Below are 13,637 nucleotides of genomic sequence, written 5' to 3' on the forward strand. Positions count from 1 at the left end.
TTGGTAGCATTGGTAGGTGTAACTTCAAGTTTAGTTGATTCTATATTTATTTTCCCTATTTTTAAACAGTAGTTGAATAAGGTCAGATAATAGTTTTTATTTAAATAATACAATGTCAAAACAGAATGATAGGGCCCCAAATTATCAAACTTATAAACTAGTCATTGTCGGGGGAGGTGGAGTTGGAAAATCTGCAATAACTTTACAGTTTATTCAGGTAATTAAACATTTTTATGTCGTGAGGCATCCCTTTGTTGATTAATATGAATTAAAATATTTCAATTAACCAATTAATTTGACGAATCTTTAACTATATTATTTTTTCATAATTATCTTTATAAGGCATTTAATATTTCATTACCTTGTAATCCTACACATAACATTGGAATTATGTTTTGTCAAAATGTTAATTATTTCCATGTTTCTTTCTAGGGTTACTTCATAACAGACTATGATCCGACAATAGAAGACTCTTATACAAAACAATGTGTTATAGACGATATACCAGCCAAATTGGACAGTGAGTACTTTAAAATTTGTTTATTTAACATGTGTGTTGTAACATCTCTGGTAAAACACAGACAGGATATATTCAGGGCCAAGTCTTAATAAAATAAATTCTGTGTTTGATTCTACAAATAATTTTGTCTCAGTTTTTTCTCTTTGGAAAATTTTTTAATAAAGAAATATTTTTAATTTTATTCAGAGAAATTCAAATAATTGTTGTAAATAAAGTTAAAACATATAAACATTTTGTATAATACTATTAGTCTACTAATAAATTACTTTATTATCTTTATTCCAATCAAAGATAACTAATGTTTTACAAAAGTATTATTTTATTACATTTTAAATGACATCTAACAATTTTGAAACCTAAAACTTTGTTAATTAAAATCGTATTATTTTTAGCATTTTTATACATAATTACGACATAATTTTTAAGTGAGTTTTTACATTTAACATTCATATAACTAGTACCTATTAATTATAAACTGTATATAATAATGGGCACGACCTTGGTGATATACATAAGGACTGTAATTAATAGAGATAATTTTTCCATTAAATTTGCAATAATAATATACCAAATATATATACAATATACTGTACAAAAATTCTATAATCAAAGATAAGATGATATACTTTAGCAAAACAATTAAAATGTATGTTTTTGACACACACATAAAGGAAAAGATGAAAAAATTGAAATTGTTGTTTAGTCCTGGACACAGCAGGGCAGGAAGAGTTCAGCGCCATGAGAGAGCAGTACATGCGATCAGGTGAGGGTTTCCTGTTGGTGTTCTCCGTGACGGAGAGGTCCAGTTTCGAGGAGATCTACAAGTTCCACAAACAGATATTGCGGGTGAAGGACAGAGACGAGTTCCCGATGCTCATGGTCGGGAATAAGGCAAGTGGAAGCTAGTTAAGACATTTGTTTTATAGTGGGTGGTTATTTTTAAATCTATATTTCGTACAGGTGTTTGTGTCACAATCTGATATTTTTAGAATGTGACCACGCGTTTTTATCCGATTTTTTCTTTCACTGGTTCATTACGAAAAATCATGTGTATCTCATTGTGGTTTTATTAAGGCAATTTGCAATATTAAATGGAGTAATACTAATATTTATGTGTAAAGTGTATTATTTAAACTATATGAGTAATTTGTTTCTAGAATTTACAACTTGACTTTTAAGTGCGTACTATTTACAAAACAAGAATTTTTTTGAACTTTAATTTTTAAAGGGTTGTATTTTTTTAATGTAATAAAATAATTGTTTTACTTAACCTTCTGGCATATTGAAAAACACCCTTCTGTTCTGTTGTGAAATTGTTGTAGATAGTACGATTTATTGTAAAGTCTAGACCACCATCTATTGAAAAATATATTGTGCAAGAAAAAAAATTGTGGATTTCTTAAAAAAAATCTAATAAAAGTCCAACAGAAAATGAGACAAAAAATGTTAAAGTTTGTAACAAACCTTACTCTACAAAAGCTGTTCAAGGTTTTTTCATTGACCTGCAAGCAAACATGGTCCCGTTTTATCCAATTTCGTCGCACTAGTTACAACGTTCCTCCTCGCTGCTGTTCCCGGAGACGCAGGTTATAGACAGCCATTGTATCCATTCACCGATATTTTGTACTTCCATACTGTATACTTCGATTGAAACAACCAAAAAACAGATAAAAATTGTTTGGGTTACAATAATTGAAAATATTAAGAAGTAAATACTATATACAAAAGTACCAAAACAAGGTTTGTTACAAACTTTTAACATTTTTTATCTCGTTTTGTGTTGGACTTTTATTAGAACTTTTTTTAAGAAATCGACTAAGATCGTATTTAACATAGTTTAAGGAAAACTTCAAAAGACCCTCTTTCGTCTTGTTGAATATGGTTGTTAACTTGTGCCATTAAACAAAAATAATTTGTTGAAATACTCAACAATGAAATGAAAGGTGACTTATGTGTAGGTGGATCTGGATACTCAAAGAGTGGTGTGGCAGGAGGAAGCCCAACAGTTGGCCCGCCACTTGAAAATACCGTACATTGAGTGCAGTGCCAAAAGGAAGATGAACGTGGACAACGCGTTCTTCGAACTAGTCAGGGTCGTCAGGAAGTTCCAGCTTTCGGAACGACCCCCAATGAAGCCAAATTACTTGAAGAGGAACAAGAAAAAGTGCTGCGTGCTTTAATTGTATGTATTCAGCTACTTCCACCCCGTTCACGTCACGATGATACATCACTAGCCGATTATTTTTTTTATATATATATTAGTAATTCCATATTCAATACTCACACGCTCTGCGTATCAGAAAATATATCTTAGACTCCTCAAAAAGAAAAAACATACCTCAGCCTTGACCTCAGCTTAGTGGATCATTTGCAGATTCGCCGAGTTCTGTGCTACTCAAATACTTACCTTATATGAGGCCTTTATTATATTTTAACATTTAAACAAAACAGCATTTACTTTATGGCTAAATTAATCAATTTACTTAAAAAAGCAATATGAATTTGACAAACCTTTGGCCTGGTAATAAAAAAGTTGTTTCTCCAACATGCAAACTAATAGTTTTCCATATCAATAGTTACTTTTGACAATAAATGTTGGCGAAACTAATTCGATAATTTAGGTATATTTTATGATATAATGAAAGACAGCTATTTTAAATTGTAATGTGCAGTTTCTTCAAACTTCTACACACTCGTCTTGTATGTTGTGCTGTTATTTTAGAATAACTCATTTTTTATATATTAAACCAGGAAATCATCGTTTCTCTTTGAAAGAAAAACCCTGATTGGCTTATTTTTTTTATTAATTAATAAATTGTGTAATAAAGAAGTCAAGGTGTTCAGATTATTCATGTATATACCCAAACACAACTAACTATCTAGGCGTATAAATTTTAAATTCTGGAAGACTTTGGCTATTTTCGTATGCCATATGTATGTAAAGATATGCTTAGCACAAAAACACAACAAGCATCAGTATATTGTAATAGAATTAATGTTAGCACAGTGCATTTTGCTAAATACTGATTAGTGAACTGCGCTGTGCATTCTGTGTTAATGAGTGGTGGCAACGACGAAATTAAATTTAAATCTTGTTACAAGTGGATGAGAAGTGCATTCCGATTATTGGGGAAGTTGAGGCCTGTTTTGTGTATTTTCTGCCAGCAAGCAACTGACCAATATAGTTATTGCTGTACTTATTTAACACAGAAACAAGTTTATGAAAGTGTGTATATAAAAATATCCATCTAAAGAGTGAAAAACACCAATTTTATTTTTATATAAATTATATTTTTCTAGACTATAAATTTAGCTATGTTATTACAGCTATTATTAATTTGCATATTTGTCTAAATATGCATTTAATAATGTTAGTATTGTTCATTTTTCTAGATCTCCTAGTCCGTGCAAGATCTATTTCAGTAATGAAATAGTGGCGGAATGTATAATTTCTTTTAAATTCATCTCAAATTTGCAGTCTTAATAATTTCGCTATTTTCATGCATAGTATTAATTACACATATAAAGTTATCAAATGAATTTAAATGAAATTATAATTTTACACTGCCATTTTAAGTAGGCAGTAGGTCAACAAGCAACATGAAGAGTGTAATTTGTCAATTAATCTATAATATCATTGTTAATTTAATATATCTATTGGAAAACAACTCATTTTAAGGTAAACGTGAAAGTATATTTTGTTTAAGCAACAAATTTATTATCCCCAAAAACTTGTGAAGCTGATGATACTTCTCTATTTTATAAATCACTATAAAAATAACCAATTTCTTTTCTCTTTAACATTTACTTAGAATTACCAGGAACGTCGTTGGAGAAGAAATATTGAACAATTCTCAAAAGTAATTATCAAGTGAAAAAAATAAGTATTTGATATATCAATTATTGTACAATTCTTATGAAAATTCTTGCCTCTTGTCTAAGCTTAGTTTAATTTTTGATTAAAATGAGTTTTTTCCTATAAATTTAAAGTGACTATATTGTATCTAATGTTTAAAAATGTGTTATTAATTGCTTTAATATGTTAAAAATGATCTTATACTAGTTATAAAATTTTGACGTAGATTAAAATTTAGAATTGCAATTTAAAATCAACTGGTTCATTGAATTACTTTTCACGTAATTAAAAATATTGTTGAAATCTCAATTCTAAGTTTGTTTCATGCAACTAATTTTATTTATTTATTTTTTAATAATGTAATAGATGGTAGCTAATTATTGATACTGCAGTCCCATTTTACCATGAACGCACATATTTTGTTGAAGAAGAAATATTGCCTGGTGCTATTTTATCTACTCAAACACATTTTTTTTATTTACACAAATGTTTGTTTTAGATAACAGTTTATTAACGATATAATAAATGTTTAATGTATTATTATCTTTGTTTTATTGTATTATTTCCTTGACTTTTAAAATATCTCTCTAATAAAAAAATGTTAAACAAAAAGAAAACAAATAATATATACTGAAAAATCAACTTTAATAACTTAAATGTTTGTACAAAATAGTAGGTGAGCTCTGTATGTCACAGACAAACAAATATGTACATGAAAACAAAATTAGACTTTTTTAGTGTGGTACAGTCCCATCATAGCATCTTGCATTGCCCTGGTACAAGCAATGTTACACTTAAATCCTCCAGCCCTCTCCTGCTCAGTCTCACTTCGAACATGGTTAATAAAGCCCCTGCTAACAATTTCTATATCATTTGGTGGTCTGGGTCCATTTGCTTCTAAGACTATAGGTTTGTAACTGTATAATGGACCTTCATCTGTAGGAACTGGTAAGAAGGTAGTTTGAGACTGCCTGCCAAACTGTATGCCACTGGAAAACTGGGAAAGTTTTGCTGGAGCTTTGGCTTTTTCTTCTTCAGCTTCTTTGACTTGTTGAACAAAAGTGTCTAGGATATTTTGAGCATTTGCATTGGAAAACATAAGTTCATCAATTAAAGCTTCCTTTTCAAGAATCTTTTTCTTCTTTGCCTCCATCTCTTCCTTTTGAATTTCTTGTTTTCTGGACTGCTCCATTTGCTTTTCCATTTCTAACATTTCTTCAAGCTCATATTCTTCACGTCCCAGCCTATTTTTACCTTTCAGAATTTGTTCCCTATTGTCTTTTTTGTATTGCTCAATTTTTTTATTAGTATTTACTACATCAATATTATTGGTTAAATTATAAATAATAGTTTCCACTTCTTCCAAATAATTATTATATTCCTGTAATGTTTCAAAGTCTTCTTCTTTCTTATTGAAATCACGAAGTACTCTTTTTCGTATATCAACTTCTTTTTCCACCTGTGGATCTTCAAACAATTGCACACGAAAATTGTTCCTTCTTAGTGGGATTCTACACTCCGGGCATGATCCAGATCCTAATAAAAGTTGATTAATTACATAATTTTCTCAGAAAATAATTTCAAACACACCTTTTAAAAATAGTAAATCAACACAACTTTCACACAAACCATGTCCACACACATTCACCATCATTTTTAATGATGGATTTTGAAATTTGGATGTTCGACATCTTGGGCATGTAAAATCTTCCATGGCTCTAAAAAGTATATAGTAACAATAAAACACTAATAATTGATTTATTGAAACAACTAAATCAAATGAAAACATAACCTAAGATATCTTTTTAGTTATAGAAAAATTTAAACCTATGTATACCTTAACTTTCGTAGAAAATACCTTTACTAAATAATTAACTAATAACTATCACATTGAAAAAATTAGAGGTCCATAAAATTAAGGAAAACATTCACTCATTTTTGTTGCTTTACAACTGAAAACCTACATAACCAAAACCGAAGAAACAACAGAACGGTTGCACTGCATAAAATCTTATGCGCAAAATTTTTGAAATATTCCTAACTAGAGTGTTATATTTTTTTGTATTTTCATATTCAAATTAGAATTTGTTACTTCGATTTGATATTTTCAAACTTCAGTTTGGAAGCTATGTTAATTTTATTACTTATTAAAATATTTGATAAAAAATTCTTTGCATGTGTCCAATTTGTCATGGAATCCTCCATTCAGTATAATAAATTAAAAATAATAATTAAATATTCAATATTTATTATTATCATTGTTTTTAATAAATTTGAAAAATAAATATTGGCGCTCTAGTAGTTCTTTCGCACAGTTATCGGCACAGAATCTGTGCTACAGACCAGTAGTTCCAAAGACTAACGTCATAGCCGGTCAAATGTTTACAATTTTATGAAATGATAATTATCATTAACATAAACAAATTTAATTAATGCGATTATAAATTAACAAACAACCGGTTTATCTAATAAATTAAAAAATAAATCAAGGTTATTTTTATTAAGATGTTGTTCAATTCTTTTATCAAACGTTTCGCCTCATGCGCTTTAAAGTCAAAGAACCACTTTCTCTTTATTGACCACAATTTCCGTTCAACAGCCTTGAACAGTGCTCAGTGTTATTCATCGAAAACTAAAGGAAAAATGGTGAGGTTACTTTAAACAATTTTTAATTGTTCATAAGACTTATTTTTAAAAGGCTGCAAAACTCACAACTGAAGAAAGAAACACCACACTGTCCGCCCTCCTCAACCAAGGATGGTCCATGGTTAACAACAGAGATGCAATTTATAAAGAGTACTTATTTAAAGATTTTAATCAGGTATTTAAAATATATTTCAATGTTCAATACAATGTTTTAACTGATTGATGGATTTCAGGCTTTTGGTTTTATGTCCAGAATAGCACTGATGTCAGAAAAAATGGACCATCATCCAGAGTGGTTTAATGTTTATAATAAAGTGCAAGTAACATTGTCTTCCCATGATGTTAATGGTTTAAGTGGACGGGATGTTAAGCTTGCCAATTTCATGGAGACTGTTGCCAAAGGTATTTCACAATAAAATGTTTCAAACAGGGAATTACATGGTATTACATATAATAAATATATTTAGTTATTTTAAAATTTTATTATACAGTTTTAATAAATGTATGTAAATGCATAAAGTATAGTATTTATTAATATACAGATATAACAAATAAAATAATAACAAGTAATAACAACATAAAAATACTTTAGTCACCATAACTAGAAGTTGAAGATACATTGCTCTTGTATTGAATATTATCAAATCTTACTCTTTTGTATCTTGATAAGAGCAGATCTCTTAATTCTACACTATGTGTGTAATCTCTAGTTTCACATACAACTTTTACCTGAAAAAATATTTACGAATGAACTATTTAATTTTTAACTAGGATAATCAATTTTACCTCGACGCTGAACACATCAGATGTAACCCAAGCTCTTTCATGAATTACATCTTTTATGGAAACTCCAATTGATCCAATCAGTTTACAAAGTTCCGAAATACCTCCTGGTCGATCACTTACTGTAACTTTACATTTAACGAGACGACCATCAGCTGCTAATCCACGCTCTAAACATCGCCCTAAAATGGTGGTGTCGATATTTCCTCCACTGATGATTAAAACAACTCTAACAAAACATAAAATTTAATATATTAAAAATATTATAATATTATCTTAATACCTTTTGCCTTTGAATTCATCTAATTGACCAGCCAAAATAGCTGCTAATCCACATGCTCCAGCACCCTCCACAATACACTTCTCCAATTCGACGAAACGTAAAATTGACACAGCTATCCATTCTTCCTTTACCACAACCTGTAAAATTCACTTCTAAATGTGCTGTATTTATAAAATGTGAGCATTACCATTTTGTCAATTAAGTCTTTTGCGGTTGCCCAGGCATTATACCCAATCATTGGTACCGCCAAACCATCAGCTAGAGTTCCTTCTATACTGGTGAATACTGGCTTTTCCGCTTCTATTGCCTTTGCGAAACTTGCACATCTTTCCGACTCTACCCCCTGTAGTATCCATTAAAATATTTTTAAGAAAACAATTTTTTTATGTTATCACAACCACATAGGCCTTGACCCATATCAGTTATGTATGTTACGCTAATAAAATTGTTTACTTACAATTATTTTAATATTCGGATTCAATGTTTTTATGGCGACCGCCACACCCGCCAATAAGCCACCACCACCGGTGGGCACCACAATTGCATCAATATCGTCAACCTGTTCGAGAATTTCCAACGCAATTGTACCTTGTCCCGCTATAATTTGCGGATTGTCATATCTAAAAATGTGGACATGAGCGTGATATTTGAATAACGTTCATCCACATACCCATTTATATAGGTCAGTCCGCGTTCTTTCGACAATCGTATGGCGATTTTTTTCGCCTCACTCATGTCTTTGCCCTCCATTATCACCTGGGCGTTGTACTCCCTGCACTTTTGGATTTTCATTATGGGGGCGATGATGGGCATCACTACTGTCACCGGAATGCCCAACTGGTATCCGTGATAACAAACGGCCTGGGCGTGATTACCCAACGATGCCGCCACCACACCCTTCGCCTTTTGCTCTTCCGTCAACATCAGCATTGCATATCTTGCGCCTCTCTCTTTGAAACTGCAATGAAACAGAAGTTAACAATTTGTTAACAAGAGTTTGGTGAGGAATACCTTCCGGTGTGTTGCAGAAAATCTTTTTTCAAGTATATGTCCATTCCTGTTATGTTCGACATATGTGATTTCTGAAAATGCAAATTAATTAAAATAATTTATCTAAGAATGATTATGAATTTTACCGAACATGATGTGTTGACGATGCCTGACTTAATTCTATAGGCTGCCGAAGTTATTTCTTCAAAAGTAACTTTAACTGGTTTGTTGGGGTTGCACAAGGGATCTTCTGTCTCCATGATTTCCTAATAATAAAAATACATGAATTATTAAAATGGATACGACATTTTTAATTCTTATAATTTAAATAAAATGTTTTTAATTGGGATAGTTAATGAGTGCTGTTGTTTTGAACGTAACAAAACAATAACTACAATAAATTAGATCATGATAATAGCATTTTGGAAAAATTAAAGCAAAAAAGTGGCGTATTACATAGGTACTTACCGATCGCATAATGCTCAAACTTTTCATTGTAAACAATATTTAGACTAAATATTAAAGAGCAAACAGTTAATCAAGGGTCAAGAGTCACGATAATACGAAAAAAATCGTAGAAGACCTGAGACACCACGCCATTTTTAGCGAATTCCATTTTGTATTGTTGGTATCGCACTTTAATTGTTTAAGATGTGTATTAGTTATCCCAATAATTCTATAATTGAAACGCTTACTTACATTGGTTTCCTCTTCGGAATCGTCTCCAGAATATGTGTAATTTTCCATGTTTCACACGCAAAGTTCTAGCCAAAAATTAAAACTAATCGTGAATCGAACCTTCGTAGAAAATTATTTAGATCTCCGGCCTTGTAACCCTTGACTCCTCAACGCGATAAATAATTATCACAATAGATGTGAAGACCACAACCCAGAGTGGAATTGCTTTCTCATCTTCACTGGTGGTACCTATTTATCTAACATTAAGCAAAATTAAATAAACACACTTTATTTTGTATTTTTCCTTAAACATTAAAAGATAATTTACCGATCTTGCTAATCGTTGATATTAGAATAGGTCTAATAGTGATGGAAAGCACAAACAGGTAATCAAATCCTTATTTATAGGTAATAGCTGATATATAATAACAAAATTTACATAATAATTTAACAAGAACAATTTATGAAAAATAGCAAGGCACGGAAAATCTGACTTATTGATTCACAAAGTTAATAATTGGAAGAAATCGTGTCTTATCTCGAATGTCAAAACGATACTGAAACATAACAAAGTGAATTCTTTGAATATTAATTTCCAGATTTTATATATAAAACCAATGTTAAGCAACTTTTATCTATAAAAAAATGATACATAAAACATGAGTGCAAGTTTGATATTTTCAAGGTATAGGGTATGCGCGTGTTGTATATTTATAATAGTATGCATTCCATAAGAACAAATCCACTTTGTATAGCAGTTAAATAATTTTAATTTTAGATGTATTTATCATTACAAATAATTTTGATCAAAAAAGATTCTAAAAATTGTGAACTCTAAATTTCTTCTACAATGGATCCTAAATATATTTTAATATTTATTAAATATTAATTTTTGTTTGTAAATCACATAAAATATGTCGTTACAAATTATAATTAGACCGCTAATTTTTATAGCCATTTTAATTTATTAATAATAATCAAGAATAATCTTAAGTTTAATCCATTTGTTCAAAATAATTATAATATTAAAATAAAATATTTAAATATTAATTGTTAAACACGAGAAATTATTAAATATTTTTACTGTTATCTTCGATTTTTATATGATAAAATTAGTTTGAAGACTATAGACCTAAATTTTGATAATAATTAATTAATTTACCTATTGTCATACAAATAAATAAATATATTCAATATCCTATGTGTAAATCACAGAACATTCATAAACAATGTTTTGTTTACATGAAGTTTATATCCAATGCGCTTTTATCCTGTGAAAATTCGTGACTATTATAAAGTCGCATTTTTATATACTAATCTTTGGTTATGTGCGTTGTCATTAAATGCCAGTTCGTTTCTAAATATACACATATTTTTTGATATTAATTAACTTTTGTACGGTTGTTACAAATTATAAAAGTATCAAATAATAATAACACCAATCAAATAAAGGTGCATTGTCGATTAAAATTAGTGACGATATTTAACAGTGTAAACAGTTAAATTTTTAATTCGATATTTACATTAGTGCTTTGTTAAAATGGCCAAGAACTTAACTTTACGAACTATTAATGAGCTACGAGATTCTGTTCAACGGATTGAGGGTTTACCAACATTGTCCTCAGAAGAACAGGTAATACTTGAATAATTCAGTAAAACTGTTACTTAATATAATATTTTTACAGTATGCTACAGAAGAACTTTGTGCTGCTAAATATGAAGATCTACACAAAAATATTTTAGTAAATAAGAACCTCCCATTGTTATTGAGAAAACAACACATAGACTTTTTACTTCAAAACCTGAGTTACCTTCCTAGTTCATACCAAGTATGTATTATAAAAAATTGTGAATAATGCATAAATTAAGAGTAATTTAGATTTTAGATGCAAGCCGGTCATGGATGTGTTATTGGATTTTACATGCATTGTCACTGTTAGGGACAGATGTAAACAAAGAATTGAAAACAAAAATAATTTCCTTTTTAAGAAAGTAAGTTTTTGTAAATTTGTTGAATAAATACTAGTTTGGTTGTTGCAGATGCCAACACCCAGATGGTGGTTTTGGAGGTGGACCAGGACAACTCAGTCACTTGGCACCAACTTATGCAGCTGTTAACGCCCTAGTTTTATTGGGTACAGAAGAAGCTTATAAAGTAATTGATAGGTAACTTTATCAGTTGATTTTCTTTTACAAATTTTTGTTTTACTGTGCCATTATAGGGTAAAATTGAAGGAATACTTATTGAGAATGCACCAACCTAATGGGGCTTTTACCATGCATCATGGAGGTGAGGAAGACATTAGAGGAGCGTATTGTGCATTGTCAGTGGCAAGTCTAACAGGTATATTAAGTGATGATATTTTTAAGAATACCGCTGAATGGATAGTAAGGTATAAATTGAAAGGAAAAGTTATGTATAGTAATTTTTATTTTTGTAATGTTTTACTAGTTGCCAAACATATGAAGGAGGTTTTGCGGGATGTCCGGGAATGGAGGCGCATGGTGGTTACTCATTCTGCGGACTGGCTGCGTTAATTCTACTCCAAAAGGGCCATTTAATGGACAAAAACTCATTTCTGGTATGGTATAATTTTTTTTACTTATAACTTCTTAACTAAAAACAACTTTCAGGGTATCAATACACAAGCTTCAATTAAATAAACTTAAATTAATTTTTATATGGACCCCACATATATGAAAAATTATTATGATTGTTTTAGAGGTGGCTTGTAAATAGGCAAATGAAATTTGAAGGCGGCTTTCAAGGGAGAACTAATAAATTAGTTGATGGTTGTTACTCCTTTTGGCAAGGAGGCGCGTTCTATTTAATATATTCCTTACTTGCTTATGGTCAGTAATTTTTTATTAATTTATCAGGATTTTTCAATTTTCTAGATATTTTCAGATGACAACAGTCCAAAGTCGCATTTATTTGACGAGAGAGCTTTACAAGAATACCTGTTAATATGTTGCCAGAACGTCCATGGGGGTTTACTAGATAAACCAGGCAAACCCAGAGATCTCTATCATACCTGTTATACTCTTAGTGGTTTATCAGTTGCTCAACATTTTCAAAAGGAATGTCTCATCTTAGGTCCTTTACAGAATGAAGTGGTAAAACTGCGGAATATGGCTTCAGTTAGTTCATTTAATCTTTATGTTAATTTTCAGGCACTGATACATCCTCTTTACAACGTCAGACCCGATTTAGTAAAAAAAGCTATATTATATTTTAATTCATTGATTACCTGTACGGATTCAGAGGGACTTAACACGACGTAAGATTTACTTTTATAACAATCTCTTTATATCTAATAAATGAAACATTAATAGTTGCTAATATTTTTATTTACAATATCCTTATTACCATATCAATATATATTTTTAAATGTTTATGAATTTATTGTTGTTTCGTTTCTTGATCAATTAATATTTACAAAGGCAAACTTTCCATATAACTCTTAAACAGAGTTATTATTAGAAAATTATTTTTAATTTCAGCACTATAGTTTACTCACAGAATTTATAAAATAATCATGATTGAATTTATCAAGAATGTAAAGTAATTAAGTAATTATTACTTATTATTATATTATGTATATAATATAAATAATATTATTACAATCTATAGTGTGTTACTGATCACATTATGAAATAGTTTTCTTGAACAAATTATTAAATGGATATATTTTAGATGTAGCAATTGGTCAATAAATGATTTCAACTAGCTGAAAATGAGTTTTTATTAATATTTTCATATTAATTAGAAAAAAAAGAACATTTACAAAAATAAATGGGTTGTAATTGTTACTGATAGAAATAACTTTTATAAGTTTAAAAAAATATCAACGAGATACACATAAATGTGGGGTTGATTT

The 13,637-nt window shown here is 29.8% G+C and overlaps 5 protein-coding genes across 6 annotated transcripts; 3 read left to right on the forward strand and 2 right to left on the reverse strand.

Annotated features, from left to right (window-relative positions):
• Positions 1-4,916, forward strand: LOC109594361 (ras-like protein 2). Its single transcript, XM_020009581.2, has 4 exons — positions 1-217; positions 433-520; positions 1,224-1,411; positions 2,479-4,916. Exons 1-4 carry the CDS (start codon positions 113-115, stop codon positions 2,698-2,700), a joined length of 603 nt encoding a protein of 200 aa, XP_019865140.1. The 5' UTR covers positions 1-112; the 3' UTR covers positions 2,701-4,916.
• Positions 4,917-5,002: 86 nt separating this feature from the next.
• On the reverse strand, positions 5,003-6,360 carry LOC109594351 (CDK-activating kinase assembly factor MAT1). Its single transcript, XM_020009567.2, has 3 exons — positions 6,214-6,360; positions 5,967-6,094; positions 5,003-5,912 (listed from the first exon to the last, which is right to left on the reverse strand). The coding sequence occupies exons 2-3, from the start codon at positions 6,088-6,090 to the stop codon at positions 5,101-5,103; spliced, it is 936 nt and encodes a 311-aa protein (XP_019865126.2). The 5' UTR covers positions 6,091-6,094; positions 6,214-6,360; the 3' UTR covers positions 5,003-5,100.
• Positions 6,361-6,747: 387 nt separating this feature from the next.
• Positions 6,748-7,541, forward strand: LOC109594354 (pterin-4-alpha-carbinolamine dehydratase). The gene is made up of 3 exons (XM_020009575.2): positions 6,748-7,022; positions 7,075-7,197; positions 7,256-7,541. The coding sequence occupies exons 1-3, from the start codon at positions 6,882-6,884 to the stop codon at positions 7,436-7,438; spliced, it is 447 nt and encodes a 148-aa protein (XP_019865134.2). The 5' UTR covers positions 6,748-6,881; the 3' UTR covers positions 7,439-7,541.
• LOC109594344 (L-threonine ammonia-lyase) lies at positions 7,530-9,997 on the reverse strand. 2 transcript variants are annotated; one of them, XM_020009560.2, is made up of 9 exons: positions 9,778-9,997; positions 9,225-9,344; positions 9,100-9,170; positions 8,759-9,046; positions 8,546-8,708; positions 8,276-8,431; positions 8,089-8,225; positions 7,809-8,034; positions 7,530-7,751 (listed from the first exon to the last, which is right to left on the reverse strand). In XM_020009560.2, the coding sequence occupies exons 1-9, from the start codon at positions 9,823-9,825 to the stop codon at positions 7,611-7,613; spliced, it is 1,350 nt and encodes a 449-aa protein (XP_019865119.1). In that variant the 5' UTR covers positions 9,826-9,997; the 3' UTR covers positions 7,530-7,610. The 2 variants fall into 2 exon arrangements, with proteins under 2 accessions (XP_019865119.1, XP_049816955.1); XM_049960998.1 differs by lacking the exon at positions 9,778-9,997 and adding an exon at positions 9,547-9,669.
• Positions 9,998-11,088: 1,091 nt separating this feature from the next.
• LOC109594364 (protein farnesyltransferase subunit beta) lies at positions 11,089-13,094 on the forward strand. The gene is made up of 9 exons (XM_020009586.2): positions 11,089-11,389; positions 11,442-11,585; positions 11,636-11,748; positions 11,797-11,922; positions 11,979-12,149; positions 12,209-12,338; positions 12,480-12,609; positions 12,665-12,873; positions 12,931-13,094. The coding sequence occupies exons 1-9, from the start codon at positions 11,297-11,299 to the stop codon at positions 13,039-13,041; spliced, it is 1,227 nt and encodes a 408-aa protein (XP_019865145.2). The 5' UTR covers positions 11,089-11,296; the 3' UTR covers positions 13,042-13,094.
• Positions 13,095-13,637: the final 543 nt, after the last annotated feature.

Source organism: Aethina tumida, chromosome 1 (genome assembly GCF_024364675.1).
Source record: "Aethina tumida isolate Nest 87 chromosome 1, icAetTumi1.1, whole genome shotgun sequence".
NCBI classification, from domain to species: domain Eukaryota; kingdom Metazoa; phylum Arthropoda; class Insecta; order Coleoptera; family Nitidulidae; genus Aethina; species Aethina tumida.